This window comes from Ammospiza caudacuta, chromosome 1 (genome assembly GCF_027887145.1).
Source record: "Ammospiza caudacuta isolate bAmmCau1 chromosome 1, bAmmCau1.pri, whole genome shotgun sequence".
In the NCBI taxonomy this organism is placed as follows: Eukaryota; Metazoa; Chordata; class Aves; order Passeriformes; family Passerellidae; genus Ammospiza; species Ammospiza caudacuta.
In genome coordinates this window covers 13,953,296-13,980,325 of record NC_080593.1, presented here as the reverse complement: position 1 = coordinate 13,980,325, position 27,030 = coordinate 13,953,296, and the positions used below count along the sequence as shown (strand labels likewise).

At 41.1% G+C, this 27,030-nt stretch overlaps 1 protein-coding gene across 4 annotated transcripts in view; it reads left to right on the top strand.

Annotated features, from left to right (window-relative positions):
- Nucleotides 1-2,886: 2,886 nt before the first annotated feature.
- The window catches only part of CCNY (cyclin Y), a 120,623-nt gene continuing 96,479 nt past the window's right edge, over nt 2,887-27,030 (top strand). Inside the window, exon 1 of one of the 4 annotated variants that reach the window (XM_058824677.1) lies at nt 2,887-3,283. In XM_058824677.1, coding sequence (XP_058680660.1) covers nt 3,130-3,283 — 154 coding nt within the window. In that variant the 5' untranslated portion in view covers nt 2,887-3,129. Of the gene's footprint in view, nt 3,284-13,009; nt 13,100-27,030 lie in introns of those variants that run through there. The other 3 variants (XM_058824715.1, XM_058824704.1, XM_058824686.1) reach the window with 3 other exon arrangements.

The following is a 27,030-nucleotide window of genomic DNA, read 5'->3' as shown; positions in this document are numbered from 1 at the left end:
GTGAAAAGAGGAGGAATAAAGGTAAAAATTTAGAATTAAAGACTGTGAGTGAGAAAATAGGTAGCTGTACAGAATAATAGAACTAGGGATAGAATACAGAATGGTTTGGGTTGGAAGGGATTTTAAAGGGCATCCATCTAGTGATCACATAGTCACATCTAGTGATTAAATCCAGTGATTACATGGTCACAGCCAGTGATCACAAATTTTAAATACATTAAATTACAATGTTTAGTTTTATAATATTAGTTTTAAATAAAACACAAAGCTTAAATCAATCCTTTCTAATAAAGAAAACATGTCTTTTTAAGCTCTACTTAAACATTTAGAGAAGCAAGCTTCATAACCCATCTCCATCATTACGTGGCCTGTTTTGTTTCAAAGCTTGTGAAAATTGCAGAATAAGTATAAACTGCAAATTTTGTCTAAGATTTTACTACAATAGATTTACAATTGTTACAAGTTTCTAAACAATTAGGGGTTATGAAATGTTTATGAAAAAATGTGGGATTGATAGTGCAAGCCAAGAGTTGCCCAGTTAGCATTACCCAAAAAGAACTAAAAAGACAATGGTGCTGGTGCCCTAGGAGCTGTCACAGAGGTTGAAAAGGCCACAAATGAGCACATGTCCCTGAATCCTGCAGGAAGGTGGAATTTAACAGGGCAGCTCAGACAAGTCTTCCGCAGAGATCTCACTAGCTTGAGGTGCCTTTGTAAGATGTGGTAAGCCAGGCATTTCAGTAACATCTTACTGTTCTGTTGTGTATATACCGAGACAATTTAATTATTTTAAAATTGAGATTTTCTGATTGTTGCTTATGCCCATTTCAGATTTAACCTCCCCTGCTGCCAGGTTAAGGTCAGGCCTGGTCTGAGCAGGCTCAGGCTCAGCTGGAGAGCAGGTGAGCTCCAGTGGAGGGGCTGAGGTGCCCTCAGCAAGGGATGGCATGGTGCTGGAAGGCACTAGTTAGCATGACATCCTCCTAGACAGCATTTCTGAGAGCAGCCAGAGCTCAGCAAAGACTTTCCTTTTGTCTGGATGCAAACCACTGAATACACTAATACAAAAAAGATGCTAAACCTATCCCTAATTTATCTTCACTTACTCAAACACATAGGGACGATGTAACTCCAAATCTCCTGATGTAACCCCAAATCTACTGCCCATCCATGTTTGGGGAGGGCAGTGTCCCTAAACTAGTTACAGAAGACATCCCCAAAACAGTTTGATTTTGAAAAAAACTCACATTATTTTTCTTTCTTCTTGATTCTTTGTATCCCACTAGAGTACATTTGCATCAATAAACATTCAAAAGGCAGTTGAAAATTAAAAATTTGATTTTCTTTGCAATGTGTGATGTGAAAAAAAAAAAGTAGGATAAAAAACTTACAAGCCTTTCATGTAATCATCTGACTTGAGCAGATCTTGTGAACACATCAGATATCATGAGATGCCGGGTAGATTAAGTCATGGCTCCCTGGACACAGGGCTGCAAGTCAAAGCATCTTTTATAAACACAGAAAAGTGCTTTTCTCTTGTCAAATTATCAGTGTATTCATTCAACTACCATGACTCAGACCTCCAGCAGTCAAGAGACTTGCTCAGATTACAAAGATTTAAAGGAAAAAAACCCCACACAACAAAAAAGACTAATGAAAGCCATGCACATCCCCATTACTTTGAGTAGGGCAAAACTGGATTTTTGACTGGGAAAGCCTTAAGCACAGGGAAGGTGTTACAAAGGAGCACTTAACACCCTCTCATTGCTCTGTGGCCTGTTATCTTTGGGACGGTCAGTCCACAGGAGAGTTTAACAAGTTCTCAAAGAATCCGTGCAGTCCCTACAAATCTCTGGGACAGCAGTGACTCTCTCCGGCTGGATGCGGGTCCCCACGGCGGGGCAGGCGCGGGGCCAGCCGGGCCCGGGCTCCGGTCCGGATCCGAGCAGCCAGGGGGTCCCCCTGCGGACAGGAGCTCGGGGGGTCCCGAGGAGCCCTCGGGGCAGCGGGGCGGCCTCGGCCCGGCCGGGCCCCTGAGGGGAGGGGAACGACCGGGAGCGACGGACAGCGCCTGCCGTGCCCGCTCCCCCCGGTACTAACGCGCTGAGCCCCGGGCTGTGGGAGAGGGTCCGTGCCCGCTTCCCCCGGCACCAGGGCGCTGTGCTCCGGGCTGTGGGAGAGGGTCCGTGCCCGCTTCCCCCGGCACAAGGGCGCTGAGCCCCGGGCTGTTGCAGAGGGTCCGTGTCCGCTCCCCCCGGTACTAACGCGCTGAGCCCCGGGCTGTGGGAGAGGGTCCGTGCCCGCTGCCCCCGGCACAAGGGCGCTGAGCCCCGGGCTGTGGGAGAGGGTCCGTGTCCGCTCCCCCCGGTACTAACGCGCTGAGCCCCGGGCTGTGGGAGAGGGTCCGTGCCCGCTGCCCCCGGCACAAGGGCGCTGAGCCCCGGGCTGTGGGAGAGGGTCCGTGCCCGCTTCCCCCGGTACTAACGCGCTGAGCCCCGGGCTGTGGGAGAGGGTCCGTGCCGTGTGCAGGACCCTCGAGTGAGGAGGGCCGGGGACCCAGGGGCCAGCGCGCCGGGAGCCCCGCGGCCGCGGCTCAGGGGGGCTCCGTCGGTGGCTGCCAGGGCGGCCCCTCGGCCGAGTCGAGCTCCGCCGCCTCTCCCGCAGCCCGCCCGGCGGGAGGCGTCACCGCCCGCTTGAACCGGAACCGGTTCGCGGGGGCCGCCCGGGGCGGCTGCTGCTGCCGCCGCCGCTGCTGCTGCTGCGGTGTCGCTGCCGCGGAGGCTGCGACGCTGCCGCGTGGGTGCGTGCGCGGAGCGGGCCCGGCGGCTGCGCGGGGGCGGGGGAGGATGGGGCTGTGCCCTGGCGGGCCCCGCGCTGCCCGCCCGCGGAGGAGGGCGGCTTAGCTGCCGCAGCCCACGCCGGCGGGTCGCGCTGCGGGGCCGCCTCCGCGGATGAGCCGCCGGGGGGAACCGCCGGCGAGTGCAGCCGCAGGGCGCCGCAGCCGCCGCCTCCTCCCCCGCCACCGCTCCCTCTTGTCGCCGCTGCCGCCCATGGCTTCCCGCCACCCCCGCTGACCGGCCGCCCCTCGTCTCCTCCCGAGCCGGGCCGGGCTGGGGCCGGGCAGAGAAGATGGGGAACACCACGTCCTGCTGCGTCTCCTCCAGCCCCAAGCTGCGGCGGAATGCCCACTCTCGGCTGGAGTCCTACCGCCCCGAGGCCGAGCTGAGCCGGGAGGACACGGGCTGCAACCTGCAGCACATCAGCGACCGGGAGAACATCGACGGTGAGCGCGGGCGGGCGCCCGGGGAGCCCCCGCAACCCTTCCCCTCCCTTCCGCTCCCTGCGGCGGGCTCGGCTCTGCCCCGGCCATTCCCCGGCGGGTGGGGCCGGGCCGGCCGGTCCCGCTGCCCCCGGCACCGCGTCCCTCGGGTGCTAGTCCCTGTGCCCGCGGGGCTCACGGGGATGCCGCGGTGCATTCCGCCTCCAGAGCTGCTCCTGTCCCTTGGGAGAGCTGTGCGGGACCCTTCCAGCGGGGGCTGGGAGCATCCTCGCACCGCGCCGCATCCTCTGGCTGGGTGCAGTTCCGCAGCCCCGGGTCTGCGCTGCCGAGACCCTGCGCCCTTCAGAGGATCGTGAGGTGACATTAGGGGCGGTCCGGCGGGCTCGGACACCCGGGCTCGGCCGTGGCCCAGGGCAGCGGCCCTCGCCCTTGGCAGGGCTGGCTGTGCCGAACTCACGTCACCTGCCGGGATGTCACCTGCCAGGCCTCTGCAGGAGTGAGCGTTTAAAGGACAAACCCTGCCGGAGATAAAAGTGGGAGAAATGTTTCCCATGACAACCTTCTCTTCCAGTGACTTTTTCTTCCGTTGCTGTCATGATGAGGCGCAGTGCTCATCATGAATACTGCCTTGCCCTCTCTTTCTCTGCAGAGATATTAAAAAAGCCATGTTCCTGTTGGTTTAGTCGTGACTGAATGTGGTGCCATTCGGGCTGGCCAGAATACAGCTTTATTTTAAAGATGTGGGCTGAGTTAATGTATACATGTAATTTAGTTTTTGATTAGCTGAAGTATTTAGTCCTAAAACTTTACTTGCTAAAAGGTCAGCTATCTCATGGGTTTATTCAGTGAACAAACCCATGAGGCTTTTGGTAGAAAGCCAGAAAGAAGGACTTTGGTGCCCTTCAGTTTGCCGTCCACATTTTTTTCACAGCTTATTACATTGTGATTTTAGTGCGGAATTCAATGTTCTGTCACTTCTTGACACTGGTAAAGTTGTGAATCCCGTGGAAGCATATAGGTACCCTCACCAGTTTCTTTCAGTGAGGTACATTCTAGAAATAGGAATGTTTTTCAGATGTCTTTGCTACATGCAGCTGAAAAATGGAGTGTAACAGGATCAGTAGGTGGAAAAAAATACATAATGGTCTGATCTGAGAAAGCCAGGGAGATGAAAGAACCAATTGTTGATCTGTGAATGATTAATTCTTCCAGCATCAGTGGTGTGCAGTGTAGCAGGATGCAGCTCTCTCTGATGGTACGGATTTCTCCATCTATAACAACACAGGCTACAGTAAACTTTTTGGTCAGAGATGTGTGGGTTTTGTGCCTTGTTCTCAGTGTGCTTTTTTTTTAATGGATGGGAAGAAGAGCTTTGATGGGAATAGTAAGTGCATGTGTGCTTGCTGAAATGTGCATGCAATGCAGATAAGTTCCTGCATCTTAGCAGATATTTGCAAAGAACCCCAGGAGATCTTTATTGGTTGGTGGTTTCATTTGTTGTGTCAAGGTACATGGGTGTTCTCTCTTCTCCTTTAAAGTGTGGCATGTGTCAAATGTAGAGTTGTACCCTGTTGTTAGAACACAGAAAACACCTCATGCATTATTTATATTTACATTTGTTGGTTTTCATCTGGAGCCATTGTCAGTTTCAAATGGGCAAGCTGTCTTCAAATTTGTGAACAAACAGTTATTGGTTTCCTTTTTATGCTTTACTCACTCTTGGCCATTTTTATGGATAGAGTCTGACAAGTAAGTTTTCACTGGGAGGACTGATGGGTAATAGATGTCTATGCATTCAAAACAACTGGACAGACTGGGATAAAACAACTTTCTGAAGCGTGCTTTGTTGCAGGTCTGTTGCACTGCAGTCACGCTCACTGACGGTCTCTTGGTTAGAGGTGATGACTGAGTATTAAATGTAATAGGGTGATTCTTTGTTTCTGAAATTTTATTTTGTATTGGACTAGCTATTATGTTTTTGTTGTTAGATTGTTTGAAGTTGTATGGCATACAGACATTTATGGATGTGACATTGGGATGGGGAAAACCCTTCACAGTAGAGACCTCTGATGATATTTTTGCCATTTTAGAATGAAAGAACAATAGTCTGGTTATCTGTGTTGTGAAGAGAGAATGCTGGATGTTTGTTCCTGAGTGTTCCTGCAAGTCATAAGGTTTCTCAAATTAGTAGTGTTGGCAAATGTGCCTTTTTTTTATTAAATGAATGATGACAAAGACTAATGCACTGAAAGGAAACTTTTTTGACACTTCAAATTTATTTCTCACTGTTCTTCAAGTGAGAGCCCTTCCATCCTGCTTTGGTATGTGTGTCAGTGACAGGTCTCAAAGTGCAAATTCGTGTCTCTAACAAGCATTTACTTTGTCACTGGTACTTTCAGGAACTGTAAAAATCATGTCATGCAGTGTCTTAGTTACTGTGTTTTGTGTAGAAGTTGTTTTCATGCTCATACTGATGGAAATTCAGGAAACAATTTATTTTTTGAAGTGGGTAAATCTACTTGAATAAATGAAGAACTTTTAGAACCTTTAAGTCAGCTGTGGGCTATTTTAAGCTTTTAAGAGATGTGTGGTTTTCACTGTTCCAGGCCCTGTTCTGGCAGTACGGGAGAGACAAAAAAAAAAAAAAAAAGAGGGAAGGATGTCAAATCTTAAAGTGTAATTTAACTGGAAATTTTAGTACTAGTGGAACTGTTTGACGTCTGCCTCTTTTATGTACTGCATAAGGAAATAGTCATCAAATCTGCCTTCAAAAATCATGCTTTTGACTTCTCTAATTCAAGTTCCATACCCAGTCCACTAGTAGTTTTTCAAAGAACTGGTGGAGAAATTATTTTCCAGTAGGAATTGGTTTTATAACAAAATACTTCTACATCACTGGTACTTTGCTAGAAAAATCTCAATTTCTGTAATATTTTACAACTGTTTGTAAATTGGTAAATCTGAAGGAGAAGGGGAATTTGGAAAGAATTTTGATGAGGAGGAATTTATCAAGAGAATTATTCTGGAGAACAGTAAAGTTGAATTTACCTTTTTTTCCTCTTTTTTTTCTTCCCCTCAAATTTCTCAGAAGGTAGTGGACTTCTACAAACATCCACACAAGCAAAATGCCTCTCTGAATATTGTGCAGTCACCAGAATGTTTTGGTTTTGTTTGTTTATGAATGCTTTTTGTTTATTTTATTGTTAGTTTCCACAGGCCCATGATAATGAAGAACAGTTAACAGAATTTTAGTGTTTTTCTCTTTTGAGGAAGAGCAAGAAGGTAACTGTAACATACAGAGATTACCTTCTGGTTTTGATGATTTATTGCTTAGGGTGAGCTTCCACATTTTTCAGTGCTTCACTTTCTGAAGTTAACTTTAAAAAAAATTGTGGCAGTGCATTCAATACTTGTAGATTCCTACATCTGTTTGCCATCAAGACCTTTTTTTACAGCAGTCAATGGCAGCCATAAGTAAAAACGGTTGAGACCTTTGTGTGGCAGATTCTGTATCTCTTAGGATGCAAACTCTGGCCTGTGCAAGCAGCTTGGTGTGTGCTCGGTGTCAGTGCTCGCTGCCTGGGCTGCCCAGAGCCCGCACTCCCCTTGCTCTGTGCTTCAGCAAGGCACAATCAGAGCCAGTTTAGCTTGGGAAAGGTGCTCAGGTGTGATTGCTCTGTTTGGAGCATCATTTCTACAGTCAGCTTTTTAAAGTATGGATCTCTAGTGAGGGAGTGAAAGGAAATGTCTTACTACAAATATAATGGTGTGAAGCAAAGCTGATACCATACAATGAAACTGGCCAAAAGGCTGTTCTTGAAACAGAGACTAGATGGAGAATTCATAGGCTATTTCAAGAAAAGATGGTTCTTAATGTTCAGCTTCTCCCCTTTTTCCCCCTTCATCCCACAAAACTCAGATTTATTTTTTTCCCCTCTTGATAAACTTCTGCTAGTGTCACTAGGTCATGCATTGCTAGTTCACATAATGCCTTGTGCAACTGTGCATCACTGATAAACCTTTTCAGCCCTTTTCAGTCATGGGTCAATCATGTTAATTTTTTTGCTGTATAATGTACAGGCTCCTTAGAACGGACTGCTTTTAAAAAAGCTATTTATTTGTTCATTTATGTTTTTTTTTTTTCCTCCAGCTTCTTGGAACTGGCATAAGAGGGTCTCTGACATGGGATTAGTTACTATTTGTATGTTTCTTGGTTGCTAGGTTTTATAAGAGTTACAAGATTTTAGCAAAATAGAAGGAAGTTTTAAAATGTCTGCCCCATATACCTAATGGAATTTTGCTGAAAGGGAATACTGGTGTTTTCAAGAGCTAGGGCATGATGGGTTGCACATTGTGAAGGAACTGACCTACTTCACTAAAGTCAGGACATAAGCATTTCAGAAGCAAATTAAACATCCAGTGTGCTGCACACAGGCATTCCTGCTAAAACACGGATTGTAAAAGGATAGGCCTTCTTTAAAAACAAAGCCTATTTGGTTTATGAAAATTGTCTTTCAAAAAATGTTCTTGTTTAGCCAGAACTCCAGCACAGAGGTGATCTGTGTATTTTTCAGTACTACTGTTTAGGTGTTTGGTGTTATCTACCTAAGCATTTGTCAGAAGTCATGTATCAAGGTACCCCTGTATTCTGATGCATGAAAAAATTAAAAATGCAGCCTGCTGTGGCCTACATTGTTGAACCTAGGCCTAAACTGCACGTTGCTAATGATGCCTCCTGCACAGCTTTCTTTTTCCTTCTGTTACCACCTCATCTGGTTATTCTGTCTGTGCCCTGCTTCTCCTCAGAGACACCATCGTGTCGTACAGAGCCTTCCTGAAACCTCATTTTTGCATTGTTCACATCAAAATAATAAATTTACACCCTGTATTTTCATATTTAGCTGGAGAAACTTTCAGAGGTACACACACTAAGGCTAGTCATATCTGAACTTACTTCTAAGAAATTTTATTAGTGCGCTGCCATCTGATTAGTATTTTCTTTGCAAGTGAGTTGTACAGTCTTGGCTGGGTAAATTGGTACTTGAAACAGAAGGAAAAACTTCAAATTATAGGTGTCAGAAAATGGAAGGACTACTGTATTTTGAGATGTTTTGGACAAAAACCGGTCCTGGTGGGACACCATACAGCAGCTTACTGACATCATGAATGCCTTTTTCTAGCTGCTGTGGTGTCCTGAGGCTGGAAGGGGAATAAGTGAGCAATGTCTGGCACTACCTGATGGCTGTCCTTGTCCTGCCAGCCAGATGCACATCAGACACAGTCTAAAGATCTTCCTTGCTTAACATCTTTGCAAGAATATGAAACACACTTTGCAAACTGAAAGCATATATATAGCCTGTCTCTGAGCTTTCCATGTAGAAATGAATTGACATTACTTTTGCTTCTTTTCCATTCCTTTGGACTTGGAGAAATAGAACTTCTAAAATTTATTAATTTTCTATGTGCATTCTGACATATGGGGTGATCTTTTTCACTTCATCCTGCAGAATATTTAATATATGTGCCACACCTCTCTGAAATGTATGTGAAGAGCTGGTAAGCATTAATAAATCTTTTAAATCTAGAACTATGGATGGACTAGATGGACTATTCCAAGCAGTGTGCATAGGTGGTGCCTTCACTGGAGTAGTTACTACTTCCTGTATCTTCTGTAAGGAGAACGAGCAGTTTGTAAGGAGTTTTATTCCTTACCAACCAACTTTAAAAGCAAATATTCCAGAATTGCTGAAATGGACTGTTGGGATGTTAATTTCCTTAGCTGAAGCCTTTTGCAAAATTGACCAAAGTTCAGAGATGGTTTTACTGAGCTCAACTTAAACTAGCTTTTGTTGCTGATTCTGTAGGCCGCAGTAGGAGCATCACCAACTCTTGTGCTGCTTCTGGGAGGACTGGTTTTAAATTTGGGGTGCTCAGTAGCCTGAACTGGGTTGAGAAAGAACTTAGTCTTCAGGCCAAAGCTCCTGTTTCTAATCCTTAACTAGTATAGAAGCTGGCTAAAGAGCCATGGTTGGCATTAATGGAAAATTACTAATGAAAACTGGTTGGAAATTTGCACAAAATCCTGGTTTCTCCCCCTTTAGTTTTAATTTGTTTGTTTCCTTTCTCTTCATGCTTATGACATTTTGGGGCTGCAAATTGGAAAGGATTTTTTAGATCATTCAGCTAAGACAAGATTCTCAGATCATCAAGATTTGCATTTTCCATGAACTGGTGTTAGAATCGTGGAACATTTTGAGTTGGAAGAGACCCACGAGGATCATTGAAGTCCAACTCCTACTTATTTACTTCTCTCTTTACTTCTTTGGAAATGAATACTGTTTCTTTTAAGTCAGGGTGATGCTGTGACCATGTTGCTGAAATTCCTTTGGTATGCCATCAATAGGTGCAGTTTGCACTGCAAAACTGTTCTCCTCCTGTAGCTTTTGGTGGTTTGAACAAAATGTATCAATAAAGTCAATGTTTTTGGTACTGCAAGTGGCACTTGATTACTGTCTTTGTTTGCATGAAAATGTTGCAGAAGGCTGCAATAGTTGAATGGTCAGACAAGGTTATGGAATAGAGCTAATCCCAAGATTAAAAGCGAATTTTCATCCACCTTGTGTGACATTTCCCATGCTCTTTTCTACTGTGACTCTTAGAGGGAGAATCTGCACTGTAATATCCTTCTCTCTGCAATCAGAAGAGTCAGCCTTCAACTACTGACTCCTAATTTTCTTTTAAATAAAAATCCACCCAGCCTTAGTTTAAAAAGTTCTATCTCAAACTTTTGGCTTGCTTATCTTTTTTTTGTCTGCAAAATGATTCTTAGCTATGGCTGAGATCCAGAAGATATCAGATGGGAAGTGAAAGTATTTACTTTCAGCAGTATTGAAACCAATATGAGAACGTGTTGAAATTTTAAAGGATTGTTTTCTTTGCTGTGTTGGTATTTCATTAAGAGTGGGAATTGATGAATTGTTCCTTCATCTGAAAGTTGAGTTGTAAGGAGACAAAACTTACAGAAGATGTAGAGTACTCCAGGGCTTTGTAAAGTCAGGCTACACAAAGTGATGTGATGAAGATGCAAGACTTAATGGTACAGGGATTCTTTTCTAGATCCAGAATGTAGAATTACTGGCATGCTTAAAATTGTTTCTGTTCTGCATTTTATCCCTGCACATCAGTATTCTGGGAAGCGGTACCTTTTTTTTGCCATGTTGTTATTTGTTTTATGACATCTTAAGGGACACTTCCAACTTCAAAAGATACTTATTACCATCTTAGTTCCTGGGAAAAAGTCATTCATTTCAGATATTGAAAGTAGTACTGCATGGGAAAGAAAGCATGCTTGGTCAGCAGAGATATTTCACATTGCTATCCTACACTTTTTCACCACTGTGCAAGCTCTCTGTGCAGGGGGTAATTTAGGAATTGTCAGTAGATGAGGCTGTGTATGTGAAATGACTGGCAGCAGTTATGCTTTTGTGCTATTTATCAATAGTTCCATTTTAAAGCTAAATATATGGTTTCTTTATCCTCCTTCCTGACTTTCCTGTGGAAGGACATTGCATTAGATTAGAAGGTCCAAAGTTTGGGAATTGTAGCTGATCCTGAGCACAGCAGACCATGCTTCCCTGCTTTGACTAAAAGAAGCTTTCAGGCTGTGGTCAGTGGGCTTTACAAGCAGTAATTATATCTGTGAAGTACTTGGTGAGCTGTGTTGTGCTGTGAAGTAATGCAAGTCATCTAAAGACCTTGAAGAAGGTCTTTCAACATTTGAAATTAATTAGATCTCTTCATTCCTAGGCTCATGTTAGGAGTTTTAGATCTCATCTGTTTATCTAGCTTGAAAAAAGTTGTCTTTGTGGTATATAGGCAGTTTTCATTCAGTGAACTGTAGTCTCTACTAATTTGGTGTGGGTCTGCCCCCACTTCCTCCTCTTCAAAGAATGCTGTTAGAATAACCAGTGTGAAATACAGGTTGAAAAAGAAGAGGTTACAATTAATCCTAAAAGAAATTTTGATTTCCAGACAGTTGGTTTGCTTATTATAGAACGACAGTTTCCCATGTGTTTGCGAGGTAGAACCACAGCTATTAGGAATTGGGATCTTCAAATCTCTTTTTATTCCTGTTTGTTTTCTCTTTATTTTGGAGAACTTTGAAAGACTCATTTTGTTTTTATTAATTAAGTTTATGAAATACGGAACTGAAATCAACAGAGTTAAAATTAATAACTCCAGTGGCAAAATATTTTGCCTAACAATTCATAGCATCATTCTGCTTTGTTTATAATTAGGGAAAAAAGAGTTTCAGATTTTATTAGAAAGAATTTTATGTCTAGTTGCTGGCAAAGTTTCAACTGCTGCTATAGGCAGAATCTTAAATCCGTTGGATCTCCAAACTCAGTAAAATCTGTTGAGGATGACCCATAATGTAAAATTCTCTGCTCTATTCACTATCACTTTTAAAATAAGGATTGTAATTAGCCACTTGACACAGTTGTTCATAGATGTGGTTTGAAATCCTAGTATTTCCATTTTTAAATAGTAATCAGTGATTGATTTGTTTGCATTTGGAGTGAACAGTTCCTGTATCTTAACTTCAGAATTACGATACATGAGCTTTTTCTGGTTAGTATAATGATATGTCTTGTTAAATTCACATGCAGAAGATTTCATAGTTCAGATAGTACAACAAGCATCAAGGTAAGATCCAGTTTCACAAGGGAGCAGCAAGATCCTTTGTGTGTGCCTGTGCTGTGAGCTGTGTGCCAGTCCCACCTGGTGCTCCCTGTGAATGCTCAGCTCTCAGTGGCCCCTCCTTGGAGCTGGTTGTTGTGACTGTTCCAGGCTGGCAGAAATCCACATGCAGTTATTCACTCAGCCGGTGGAGGCTGGAAGTGTGTGGAGAGTTTGGAAGTGCAATTGTGTTTTAAGCTTTCAAATCACACTTCTGCAGCTAAATGTCCTCCTTTCTTTTAGGATAATTCACTTGGGGTAAGTGTCTAGAATGCTGCATTCATAATATTCAGTCAGACACAGAAATTTGAATTGTAATTGTATGGAGGATTTTCTGTACTTTTTCATGGGATTAGGGACAGGAAGGATTCCTGTAACTGAGATGGTTTTAGAGAGCAAGTCTGTGATAAAAAGAATAAGAAGTAGGAGAGATTTAACTGTTTGTTTCATAGAGAAAAAGAAAACAATACCACCTTTGAAAGCTAAAGGAAACAAAAAAACAATTCAACGTTCCACATATAAGCAGTGATGCAAATTCTAAATCTAGAAAATAGTGTCCCCTGGGCAAAAATGGATATTTAAGTGAAGGGGACAGTGCCAAGTTAAATTGGACTGGAAATGAATGTTTTGTGAAAAGTAAGCTCTCAACATTAAATCACATTTCTTTAAAAAATATTATGGTAAAGAATTATTTTTGTAACAAGTATTTGAGTCACAGTTCATGCAATCCAAACGATAAGGTTTTATATTACTACATGAGAACCTGAATATTATACAACTGCTCTCATACTTTCACATACTTGGTTGTGTATAGGGGGATAGCATGTAAGAAAATACAGTGCAGAAGGTAATCTCACATCTGAGGAGTTGCAGCTGTGCTAATTACCAGAGATTAGGAACAGGCCTGCCCTTAACAGGCCACAGCTGTGTCCAACAAGGACTCGTGCTATAAAAGAGTGGGTTAGCTGGGTGAGGGGAGTTGGTTGTGCTGTGAAGAGAGATGGAGTTTGTTGGCTGCACTGTGAAGAAGGAGAAGGTGTCAGTACTGTGAGGAGTTGTCCATGAGAAATCACCAAGAAGGTATGGAGGCTTTTGCAGTAAGATGGCAACAGTTGTGGGTTGTTTTTTTTATTGCTGTTGTTTTTCTCCTTACTGCATGTTTTGATTTTGAATATAAATTTGCAGCTCAACAGCAGTGAAATTAGGTGTGATTGTGGGTAGAAAAGGAGAAGAGAACTTAAGGAACCACTTCTGTAGTTTTTTTGTCTCTGGTTTTGTGTTGATTTTATCAAAATGGCTTCCCATGGATGTACCAATGTCTTTGTTACTGTAGGGGAAAAAGCAAGTGTACTCATGCTGACTGTACTGGGTGGTTATTTGAGCGAGGAATGGTGCTGGCACTGTGGCTGCTGCCAGGCCTGGGTGCTGCAGAGCAGGAGCTGGCAGTGGCATCCCTGCACCAGGGAAGGGTTTGTGCAGCATGGCCTGGCCATGGCCCCTGTGCCCCAGTGTCCTCCTGCCCCTGGTGGCAGGGTCAGCTCAGGGCCTGCTCTGGAGCTGGGTAACTCATGCAAACCCAGCGTGCCGTTTGTCCTTGGGGTATCTGTGAGCTGCAGGAGGCTCTGGGCTTTGGCAGAAGCAGAGCACATTCTGCCCCAGTTATTTTGTCTTTGTGTGTATGGTCTTGAATGGAAACTTTGGTCTTCAGGTCTTATGTTTAACAAATGTATTGGAATATAATGTTTTGAAAGTAAGAAGTTAGTTTATGGTGTGTTTCTAGTAAAATGGTAAAAGCAGTTTTGAGCTGAAAGATCAATCTGTTCCTTTTAGATCGTTCTTCCAGTGATTTTTGATGATTCCTCCATCCTTGTTGCTTTACTGTGACTGTCCGATTTTTATCTCCTTTTTCTTCTTCCCCTTTGTTTTGTGTCACTCTGTCATAATCTGCCTTACTTGCTTGTGCTCAGCCCAGCCTTCTTCTACCCACACCACACAGACATCCTGTCTCTGGTCTCATCTCCTCCTACTTGCCCCCTTCTATTTTGCAGTTCTTTTGGGGTGATGAGGAGTGCACAACAGTTACAGTTTGTTCTAGAGCAGGGCCAGTGAAGATTCCAGGGTGGCAGCATGGCTGTCAACACTGAATTCAAAGCCCTGTATTATCTTAGGTCATGGTTTCATTTCAACATTTGCTGCACATTCCTACTTTCCTCCCTCTCCTACATGTTTTACAGACAAGCAAATAGTCCTTGTTCTCTTGGATCTGTGTGATGGTTATCCATAAATTGGTAAGGTTTCTGTGTTTCTGGATTGTGTCTTTGGACTTCCAAGTGCATTTTGATATCTATAATTTTCTTAATATCTTTTGGAGATTTGTGTTTTATAATGAGTGTATGTACTGAAATACAGTTTGGGATAACAAATAAGCCATGGTGCATGAGCTGCAGTTCTTAAACAGGCTGTGAAGCTGTGTAGGTTTTTTTCTTTTTAAAGAATGTGGAATGCATATGCACTGCTTTCTTCTGAATAAAAAGCTGAAAAGAGAATTAAGACTCGGTAGGAGTCTTAAGATCTGCATTTCATGGAAGAAATTTCCTGGTAATTACCATCTTTGTAATTGATACTCTGCCCATTATTCAATGTGTCCAGCTGTATGTAAATCTTCTCTAACCGTGTGTTTTTGCATTTCTTTCCTCATGCAAATGAAGAACCTTCTTGGTTTCTATCAGGGGACTCAAATCTGACTGATTTCATGTGCCCTAAGTGAAAGACAGGGTCTCTTGCTGGGAGAGGATTTCTTTCTATTGAAGGAATGGGAATGTGCTTGAGTTCACCGTTGTCCAAACCAGTGGGATTGGTGGCTCTTGGTGGCCTCTTCTGGCCAGGGATACCTGGCAGACCAGGTGGCACCCAGAGAGGCTGGCAGGGCAGTTGTGCTGTCCCTGTGAGTTCCTGGAGTCCAGCCCAGTCCTGTCCTGCCAGGCAGTGATGGGACCATGTCTCGTGCTCCTCCTTCTCTTGGTTTTGTTAGTCTGGGCTCTTGGCCATGTGTAGGGTTTTGTTTGTAGGTCAGAAGAGATCTCTATCCCTGCTGTCTACTTCTAGAAAAGTGTTTTGCAGAAGGCTGCTGATGTGTGCTGGTCATGTGTGCTTGCTGTGCTCCCCTTGCTGGCTGTGCCATCGTCTCCACCAGCAGTCCCTGGTGATGCTGTGCTAATCAAAGCTGGGGCAATGTCACATGCTGAGTCAGCACACTGTCAAATGTGGCTGTAGCTGTATAACTGGTCTTATTTATGCCATAAAATTATATTTGATTGCCGCTAGATTTCATGAGAGTGTGCTGACTTATTTGAACCATTGCCAGTTCTTACACAGAGGTTTTAATCCTGGTTTTCATTGAGGTAAAATAGCTTTGATGCAGATATAAAAGAGATAAGCTGTTACAGGTAACTATCAAATGGAGGGTGGTGTAATTCACGATGAACTGCTTTGGCAGGGGTGCAGCAGTATATAATGAAGTGTGAAGTGTCACTTCAGCAGTGCATATAAACTGTAGACTCCAGTGCATTGCTGGCTGTAAAACACATTTGCAATGGTACCAAAGCATCTAAGCTTGTGCTATCAAACAGTTAACTCCTATGATAAATTTTCTAACCAAGGCCCATGTGAGAATGTCTTGTTGAAGTAATTCAGAACATGGAACTTGCTCTTGCAAGACTCTTAGTATTCAACAAGGCATTTGTTGAAAGAGGATATTGCGTCTGATTTCTATATAGTCCTGTTAGCTTCCTATTGCTTGCTGCACATCTCTTTCCTCAAGTAACTAAGGTACTTTTTTTCTTTGTATCTGATAAAAAATAATAAGGCAAGTATGCACTGGGAGAACTTAATTATTGATGTCCTCTAGAGAGTTGATAATATCTACTTGTAACCTGGAAAATAAAGTTTACCCAGGAGCCTGACTGGTATCTGGAAAGATCTCTGTGGCATTGTTCAAGTAAGATTTGACAATATTTACTTACTGTTTGTGGAAAAACCCAAGACTTAGTTCAAAAAAACAGTTTTATGCCACTGTGAAGTGGCGTTACTTGCCTGTCTTGCTGTTTGGGTCTGGTGGTCTTTTTTCATGCTCTAAATTTTTCTTGTATCTTTTTCTTTTGTCTCCTGTTTATCCCTGTTTGGCAGGGTTTATTATTTGCCACAAGTAAGCTTTCTTACCTATTCTTATCTTATAGCAAACTGAAGGTTTTCCAGGACTCGGCCATTATAGCATTTTTTGGTGCCATAACTAAACTTGGGGTGTATTTTCTCAATGGAATTTAAAGTAGATTGGGAGGAAAAAGCCTGAGTTTCCTTCTGATAATATATAGCAGCTATGTCCAGGCACATGCCTTTGTGTTTTAAATAAATAGCTGGTATTTTGGTAGTTAGCATTAATTATTTCCATTAGCTTCATTCCTTTGATTAAAGGGCATCATTGTCATCCCTGTGGTGGTACCCTGACCTAGTAAACAACGGAGAATCAGAAATTACTTGCAAATGAAGGTGGTTGTTGTGAAGAACAACACTTTGTGCTCATGCTTGTGCTTATTGGCATAATATATTAATAATGGCTAATTTATGTGTTTTTAAGCTGAGACAACAGTAAGAAATGTCCTTGGCTCTCTATTTATCAGAAATATGAAATTAACAAAAACCCAAAAGGATTTGTGATATGAACAAAGAAAGCTGAAAACTACTTGAATATTAAATAGTTTGCAAATACTATGCCTGACTCTTGGGAACAGAATTCATTTTTAAGTTAATATATGTCTTCTTCCCCTTAATGGAAATTTTTATTTCCCTGATATTAAATATTTTTAGAGACAATATCTTGATGCTGCAAGCTAGAATTAAAAATATCAGTTGGCATTTTTCAAGCAAAGCCATCTCCATGTCAACAAGTAATATTTGTGGGAGAATGAAAAGCTCTTAAAGCATGCTAGAAGACATAGTTTTATTCACTGGAGCTGCAGACTGTAGTACAAGTTGCAGCATCCCTAATTTGCTTGTTCCAATACCCTTTTCAGGGAATTTAGTAGAATTGCATTAAGGAAAATTTGTCTCTTTATTTTCGAAGGTGATATATCTTGAAGTGAGGTCTGAGGTTTGACGGTTTCTTCAGGGTGTGGAATTTTTCAGAAGCCTGCAAGAAAAGAAACGGAGATGTTTTCTGCCAGTTTAGACCAAAGAAAAAGTTAATCTAGTCCTTGTGGTAAAAAGAATTTAATTCTTTGCTTCCTTAAAAATAAAATATTGCTGGCAGATTTGAAGTAGATTTTGTTGTAGTTATGGGGTTATTTGGTTTTTTGTGTACATGTACATATGTATACATGTGTTTATGTAAATTCATTTAAAACCCCTCATGACTACAACATTTTGGTCAAGAAAATTCAGGGTTCTGTGTGGCTGTAGAAACTCTTGGGACATGTATTCGTACCAGCTGTGTGTAAATTACATAAAACTGATAACAGCCAAAGACTCACTTTGCTAATTCCTTTACAACTCTGTACACTGTACAATTGCTCTTCTTGACTTCTATTGTTAATTCTCCAAAAAAAAAAAAAAAAAAAGAGAAAAGAGAAATACCTTGGTTTTGACTGCAAACAAGGTTATCCTTTTGGGGTTTGGTGCTTGGTTGCTGGCTCATATAGGAGTCCTTCATTCTCACCAGTCCTGGCTGACAATACTTTCTCCTGTGCTGGCTGTTGAGGTGGGAAGGGCACGCACTGGGAGGTGCCCTGTGGGCCCTGCAGGGCAAGCAGCATGAGGTGGGCTCACTTGGCTGGGATGTATCCAAGACAAGGTCAGCAACTTTGGTCTTCTTTGAAGATTAAGTTGGCATTGAATTATACATTTGACTTGCTTTTTTCTCTTAGAGTGAAGTTCAGCGGAGTCTCTACTTGGAGTTTAATTTATAGCTGTTTTGATAATAGGATTTTTTCCATAGCTCAAGGTTGTAGCTTTCTACCTTTTCAACCACCTGGGTTTTTGCAAAGGACAAATTTTTTTACTATCTCAAATATTTTCTCTGTGAAAGTGTATTTAAAAGGTAGCTGACCAACTGGACTCCTGTCTTCAGACTAAGGGTCTATTTCTGCCTCTGTCCTTTTCTGATGAGTATTTGCAATGTGTATATTATGCTAAGAGACTCACTAAATGAGACTGACTTTTAGAAAGCCAAACCTCTTGATAACTCAATAAAGCTAAAAAACAAATGCAGAATAAGCCTTCACTAAATTTTATTTCCTTCCATGAAGTGCCTTACATACTTGTCTTCAAGTGTTGTGTTTGCATGTAGCAGAGAATTTGAGAAATCCCAGTTGGCCCAGACAATGTCTCTGCCAGCAGCAGCTGCTCAGATAAAGTGCACAGCACCATCTGCACTGTGCTGTGCCAGAAGAGCTTTACAGAACTGGAGAATACCTGTAAACATTTAAGACAGAGGCAAGAATTACAACTGTCTTTAGATGTGACTCTTTTTCAAGGCAAGATAGCAATAGCTGTAAAAAAAATCATTCCTTGTTTATAAACATCTGTATTAGATTTGGATTGCTTCTGGTACAGGAAAGTAAGTTTGTCTGTGGGATTCTTTTGGAGTGCCTGTATTCCCAGGTAGAAGGGCACGTGCTGGAGTCCTACAGAGCTGTGCTGGTGTGTGAGCAGCAGGCATCCTTACATATTTGACACTTTAATTTTGTAAGGCCTAGGCTACATGGATGGTCTAGGAGCACACAGTGACAAGTTTCCAGAGTTGACTAGAATGCTAAAACACACTAATTATTTTTTGTTTACTTAATTTTATTCTCAAAAAAATGATATATTTCCTAAGGACATCCATATCAAGTGGAATTTTCAGTGTGAAATATGGTTTTAGTGTTTGTGCTGCACAGTTGCATGCCCATAAAGGTTGATGTTTGATTTGGACTCGAAGGGAGGAGCAAGGGGGCATCTTTCTCAGTCAGCTATAGAAATAGGATAGGCTTTCTAAAACTCAGTAGTTAGTGTATTTTAGCCTTGGCCTCGTGATTTCTGAAGGAGCTGTACACAGTCTTATGATTTCCTAAGGTCTTAATTTTTTTTGCATAGAATGCTGGGAGTGATCTGAGTTTTGCATGTCCTGTAATTACACTTTGGTAGGAATGCTGTGGGGTCATCAGCTGTGCTTCATGGTCTGGGTTTTCCTTGCCTAAGCAGTGTGTGAAGGGGAAAAGAAACTGGCAACATCAAACTTGAGTTAACAGTTACAGTTTTGCTGCTCTGTGTATTGGGGAGCATTGTTAGCACACACTGAAAAGAAAGCTGGTTTTATATTGGGAAATACATTGCTTCTGGATAAAAGGAAGTGTTTTCTTCTAGAAAAGGTGCTTACCAGAATATACTGCCCTTGATTACATGGGCATCTTTAGTAATAGCAAGAATTACATACCTGAAAGGTAAGCAAAAGTCGGAGGCTAAACTAAAGTTGAGGACTAGCCACCAAGTTGTGTATCTCAAGTCTGATGATGCCTTAAACAGCAGATTAAGGGGAAAAAATTCTATCCCCCCCTTCCCCAAATTCCATACTGCACTTTTTCACAGGACAGATACTCAAGGAGGAAGCAATATTGCAATTTGAAACCACAGGCAAGTGCTCATGCATTTGTGGTGTTACTGTTTCAGTTCCCCTTCATTTCCAATGAATAGAAAAAACTCCTGAAAGATTGTATTTCACAGATTAGTGTTCAGAATGTTCACTTTACAATAGTCAACAGGTGACATTCTACACCATAATTTTTATGGATTTTATCTAAAGCTTATCCAGAACACTGATTAAGAAAACAATTTTACCTTGGCAATTTTGGTTCAGTTAAATACGAAAGATGTAACTTTTGTACATGTCTGTTGGCATGTCTTGATTTGAAGCTTAATGAAGAACCCGTCAGATAAAACCTATAAAATGTAGGTATCAGTATTTTCAAACTGCCCCATATCAGTTAATTTTCTGAAGTTTGAAGTCTTGTCCATTTTTCATCTGTTCTGTCATCATTTTCAAGCTGTTTCCAGTCCTTACTAAAATTCCAAGAAAGTCTCTACATTGTCTGATGCTTGAGAAGTCTGTCTATAAAAGTAAATAGACAGAAGGTGACGTTATTCTGTGATCTGTTATTTTTTGCTGTTATCTATTTGTAGTCACTGCCTGTGACTTGACTGATTCTCAGATGCTCACTTCTGTTTGTTTCCTACATGTAATAACCAACCATTTGGCTTTTTGCCATTTCTTGTATCTAAAAATAAGAGACAACCAGCTGATCAGTACCTCCAGTGCAGGTGTACAGTGTGACATGGGGTTTTATTTGGAAAATGGGCATTTTAACAGTGTCCTGCCCAGGGCTGTTCTCTGGATTCTCTATCTTGCTTTCATTACATGTGTGCAGCACTGGCAGCTGTGTTGGGGACAAGGTACAGCAGCACATGTTGTGTTTCTGCCTGGAAGTGGCTGTATTTAATTGATGGATGAACAGCCAGAGTCCACTATTGGCAGTAGTCCTGTTATTGTTTTTTTAACTAGAAATTGTTCAGTGATGGGCATTGAAATTCCAATGAGGCAGATGGAAAGGCAGCAGAAGGCTTTTAGATTTAACAAAATTGAAGTCTTTGCTTTGGCAAGACTCTCAGTTCTTCTCTCTGTTTTAACTTTGTCATTAAGGAGGGGAAGAAAGTTGCTCTAGTTAAAGAAATTAATTAATTAAATTGCAAATTAATTGCAATTGAAATTAATTGCAAGCAGGTGTTAATCTTGTTAATTCTGGTTTGTGTTGATCCTTTCAGCTGTATCTACTAACAAAGCTATATAAGCATTTTTTCTGTGAAGCTGCTCTTCTGTCATTTTGATGAGACTAAGTTATCTCTTTGACTGTTAGTATGTAATATCAGTTTTAATTGTATTGCCCTTGAAATATTATTGATGTATTCATCATAGATTGTCATGCTTAAAAGAAAAGGTTCTGTTACTCATGAACACTGCTTGTTTTCTCTTTTAGCTGGACTGCCTTACCTTGTTCTGACTGCTGTAGAAAGCCCTATAGACTACTAAAGAATTGTCAGCTCTCTGGATGCCTGGTCTGGCTTCTACCTTGTTCTGCATAGTTAAAGTATTCTGGTTTTGAAATTAATATATTTTCAGAAGCTGCTTGTTGCCATTGAAATCCTATTAATTTACTTCCAGTGTTTTCCATGTCAAGTCATCTTTTATAGTCCTCTTATGTATTTTCAGTTTGTCTTTTCTGTGTTGTGAGAAAAATGCCCTTATGCATAGGGTCATTACACTATGTGATGCTGTGCTCATTCTTAGTTGTTTTTTTTTAAATGCATAGTCCTTCTAGTAACAATGACAACCCCTACATATTCCTACTTGTGTATTAATGTGAATATTCTTTAACGGAGATTGGTTTGGGAGTTTGGGTCATTTATACACTGCAGGATATTGAGAACTAAAGGATACATGTAAATACAGCAAGAGGCCAAAAATATTGCTGTAGGGATTCTAAGCAGATGCAGTGTCTCTGTCCCTCCCTCTCTGTTTCTGTATTACCACTGCTTGATAAATGGTTCATATAGGAAGTTAACATGGATGAATATTTAGAAAATAGATGCATCACCTTGAAATGTAAATGTGCTAGGAAGTGAGACCAACAATGTTTAATTAATGTTTTAATGTTTCTTAAGCTGATCCAAACTAAGAAATAGATATTTTATTGTAATTTGGATTTAGGAATTGATGCTTGCTCAATTGATGCCTAATCATGCAAATTAACTTTTTTTTACAAATATGCATCTGCTGGTTTTCTTTACCATAAATGTGATAAATTATTTATAGACATTTTCAGATAATTATGTTTCCAAAATAAATAACTGTTTATTCCAGATAAATAGTTTCAGATAATTATGTTTCCAAAATCTCCCTGAAAGGAGTGTAACTCAGATTGCCAGCCAGAGCAATGACAGTCAGAATTGTGTACCAAAGTTAGAGAGGACCTGCTGTGCTTATTGTTCTGTTTAAGTAACTTGCTGGGACAGCACTGTGAAATCAAGATACGGGAACCCCATCTCTAAAACCTCTGTTACAGTGTTTAAATGTGTGAAAGATTTGACTGGGTTATCTTCTTGTTCCCTTTGAAGAAAGTAAATGATTCAGTGGGCTTCAAGTATATGATTGAATGGCCTTTTTTTCCCCTGGGATTTTGAGATATGTTATTTTCAGGGAAACAGCAAATCACATCTGTATGCCTTAGTATTTAAATTTTTAAAATACCAGTTTTGTATTGGTTAACAAAATTACTGGAAACTGCTTTTTTATCACAAAGGAGTAGAGCTTCTCGTTTTAAGGTTGCTTTAGCCTGTTGCTGGATGCTGTAAGGCAGACATTGTTCCTTTCCTAGCTAAACTGAAGTCAGAACAGAATTGCAGTATGCTGAGAGCAAAACAGCTTCAGGGTTAACCCTGCTCTCTGTGGGCACATTGATCCCTTGGAAAGGAGTGTTTGTGTGTGCTTTGTCTAGTTCTAATTTTTGCTTCTTCAGTGCAGAAATATAACTGCCAGGTAATTAATTTATTTTTTGACAGATTGTTTTCCTTCACTGGATTAATTTATTTACAGATTCAAAACATTCTAAGTTCTCTGAAGTCCCAAATTCTGATGCTAATTCCAGCTAAACCTGTGACACCTGTGCTCATTTATCTTAACCATGCAATCCCTTTTAAGGGCTTGAATTTTCCTTTCTAATCTGCCAGCTCAGATCACAGTGTCTCCTTTCAAAGCCACTCGTGTGCTCTGAAGTTGAGCACTGATATCATCTGGGGCTGTGGCAGGCTGGAGCCCCATGGGTTTTATCTCTGTCTGCCATAATGTGCCTATAGTAGGCAAAATTTCTGGTATGATCATATTTTGTTTGCATTCTGAAAAGTCTGTGTCAGTTGGTTTTTTTTTTCTGTAGCCCAGTTAACCAGCAGGTAACCAATACAAAACTATAATTTTAAAATGAGCAGTCGATACAAAGCTGCCATGTAAATACTGGACTTCAGAAATGTGTGAAGGACTCAAATTTTATAACATTTGGGAAATGACTGTGCTGTTTATCAAGCAGTGGTACTGTGGGACATAAAATGTACAGCGTGCTTTGGTTTTATCTTGGGGGAGTGTTTGCAAATTGTGTATTTGTTTCCAGAGTTTTATGATATGAATGAGTTAGTGGGCTTGGAGTCTGCAGCTCCATGAAGAATTCCATGCCCCAAAGCAGAAATGCAGCACATTTGCATCCTCTGTGTTAGTCCTGCTTCTTGGAGATTTAATTTAAGGGTTTTTCAGTCCCTAGAAATATTAATTATCAGAGCTGGCTTTGAGATCTTGGCATAATTACATGGGGATTCTGGCATGCTTTAAGAGAGAAATTGGATAGTCTTTCCTTACTTTGCAGTTGAAAGCTCCTTTATGTTTTGTCTGTGAAGTCACTGTGTCACTGTTGCAGGAAAAGGGCAATTAGGCTGGGTTTTTTACCACTACAAATTGACTTATGGCTTCTTCCCTCTGGGAATCAGTTGGGAATGAGCTTGAAATGGAGGTACTGTAAAGCTCCAACTTTAGGCTTCCCATATCTGAGTCTTTATCATAAGAGGATTGGGTAGGTTCTAAAGTCCTTGTAAAGCAAGAACAAATCCTAACCCAGTTATGTCCCTTCAGAAAGGTGAATGGATAACTACTAGAGGCTGTATTTAATTTTGTGTAACAGCAGTCTTGACAGCCAGAGGGTGAATAAGTTGTTTCAAACAGGCATACAGCTTTCAGATAGCAAGGAATTGCAGTGTTCTGTCTAGAGGTAAGAGTAGGTATTAACCATTAAAATATACAGCAGATATAATAACCAATGTATTAAAAACTCTTAAAACATGATATTGGGTTTGAGTCTCTTAAACCTTGTTTGTTTGTTTGTGGGTTTTTTTTTCTTTTATGGGAGTTGTGAAAACAGAAGGATTCCAAAACTTTAGTATGTTTTGCCCCTGAATCAGCAGCAGCATATGCCTTTTCTAAAGAGGAATTTGGTTTGCATTTCTTGATATATTTTTGTCTTCCATATGTTAGAAATGCTTTCAGAGGCCTTTCCCAAAGCTGTGTAACACCTGCAATTTTTTTACCCAGAACAATCAATACATTGTTAAACATAAGCACCAGCTGAGTTCGTGGTTCCTGTAATTTCCCATCTGATTTGTGGGGCTAGCTTGTTTCATACATACTTGTTCAGTTCTGAGATATTTCAGGAACAGATACCCATGAGTGTTTCAGTTGCAACATCAATAAAATTTTTAATGGTTTGATTGACCATTCATATAGTATGTCACATGCTGAGAAGGCTGAAGTATTAATAATAATAATAAGGTATTTTCCCTCATTCTGTCTTCTGAGGACAGGAGTGCTCTGTAATTGGACTTCAGGAGTCATCTGGTGGAGGACTCTGCATAGCTTATTCTTTAAATTTGACAAGGTTGTTGTAATTTTTAAGAATGAGCAATTTGCAGCTGGGAACTGTTTCCCATAGGATGGGAGGAAATGAATCCAAATTCAGACTTTCTGTTGAATTTGTTTTGTACATATTTTTATGACTGGGGAGGAATTATTTTGACTTCATTTCTCTTTGCAGAAATGCCTATCTTCTTTCTGCAAATTAGCTTCACATTTTACTAGGTGACTTTGAATAGGCTTCCTCTTTCTCTTCCTGTCCTTAAATAACCCCTCGTTCAAGTTTGGTGCATTTGAGCTTCATTTTTGCTATCAGGGCTTGTAATTAATATTATTAATTTCAGTGCTTAAGGATCAGTGCTGTTATATTTTAACTTACTGGTCATGCTTCCCCTTGGCTGAACACTTTGTGATGGGAAAGAAAACTCTCTGTGTCTGGCTGATCCAATGTGGAGCCATGGCCTGAGCAAACCAATATTCTCCTTTTTCTTAGAGAACTGCTCAGTGCTGATGCAAGTCTTGGGGGCTTCTATTAGGGCTAGCATTTGGTAACATCATAAGGATGTATGGCTGGCCAGTGGCATGTTAGAGACATGTGGGAGGTTGTCAATTAATTGTGTGTTGGTAGGGGATAGTGTCTTGTAAGAGAGAAGATGTTTTCTGAAGTGTTTGTCTGGAGAGCTCCCTTGCTCCTGCACGTTTGTTCAGATGTCTGACCATTGTTGCAAATGGTCACCCTTCCCAGTGTTTGCTCTTCCACGTGTAGAAATTTGCTTTTCTTTTGGGTTGAAGTAAACCAAGTGTTGATTTGGCTCTGGCTGTCTTTTCATTACAAGTTTTTTTAAAGTTTGTTCTCTCCTCTGTTTTCTGTATAAAATTTCAGCAATAGTGTGATGTTGAAGGAAAAAGACAAAAATATAATGTTGCTTACATTTTTTCTCTTGTCGTTCTCTGGTTGAATTCACTGTTGATGGTGGATCAAGAACCTTTTTCCTTCTTTGTACTTGACAAAACAGAGGAATAGAAATGAATGAACTAAGATTTACTGTTTTCTAGTATGGTCAAGTTGAAAACAAAGGAGGAATGCATTTGTACTAGGAGGTGGGAGTGAAGGACTTAACCTTACATCATCTCTAAGGATCTATTTTACTGATAAGCAATGAGGTGTGCCTGTAGCTTGAGGGCTGTATATAATATAATTTAATGGACAAGCATGTTTTAGTGGATTTTAACTAGTGGAAACCTCTATCAGATGTAGAATGATGAATTCACTGTGTAATACATTAAGCAGAGACTTCTGTTTCTTCTTGGTCATAGCTAAACCAGTCTTAGGTCTAGTTCTGGTTCAAGCCTGGCTCCACTGCATGCAGACATTCTCCCATGAGCCAACTGCATTTTATTTTTTGTGGTTAAACCACAAAGTGTGTGGTTAACGGAACTATTTATCTTGGTTTCCTTCATATTTGTGGAAATGTACTGTGAGGATTTTACTGTGTAAAAAGGAGATTGCAAATAAAGAGGTGTGTGATTCTCCAAATCTTTCCTCTTCCACTCAAATGGGAAGTATTTTGTAGGGTTATGTTTAAATCCTGTCTGAAAAGTAAAGATTTCTATTAATCCATGCAAATGTCCATGTCTCCTGCCCTATCTTGAGTTGGAAAACAGAACAAATTTGAAGTCTTGTTGTTTGTCATCTGTCTGAGATTGAATGAAGGACTGTTAAGAGAGAGTCGCATCCCAGTAAATACAGTCACAGAGATAATTACAAGTTTTCATAGCTAGTTGAAAATAATTTTCCATTTGACAGGCGTTTTGGTATTTACTCTTAATTCCTGCTGCTTTCCCATATGCAGTTTAACTGAAGTGGTGTTAATTATGGTGCTGGATGATGAACATCCTGCAGGCAATGGGGTGGTTGTTCTCTGTTCCTTAAACTAGCACAAACAGAGACTTCTCCAGCTTTTAGCTGTGCTGTGAAGTTGTCAATGCTTTGATTTTCCTACTGCCAGTCTTGTTCAGAGAAACACAGTTTCTTCTCACATGTCCTACTGAGAAATCAGCAGATCCAGATTAAATGAGAGGAGTTTTGGTCATGTGTGGATTTGGGCTTTTGACTTGTGCCAAGACCATGCTCATTTTATTTTAGACTTCAAAGTAAACTCTCAAATACCTTCCAACCCACACAGCTCCCACCATATGGATCAATAACGTTGTGTTTTTTGATTATTAGGTTAATTCAGAGGAGCTACTTCCAATAATTTTTCCCTTTCAAACCACTGAGCCACTGTATTTCTGTATTTAGGTTGCTAACTGAGTGCTAACATACTTTAATATCACAAACTGTTCTTCAAGCTTGAAGGTACTTTCCTAACATTTACTTCAGTAAACTTAGTCTTTGGGGTTAATAACTCGAGCTTATATCAGGGGTAGATGCTCCTTAGTGACATCTTTCTTTTTGTTCCTCGGTGGCAAATACAGA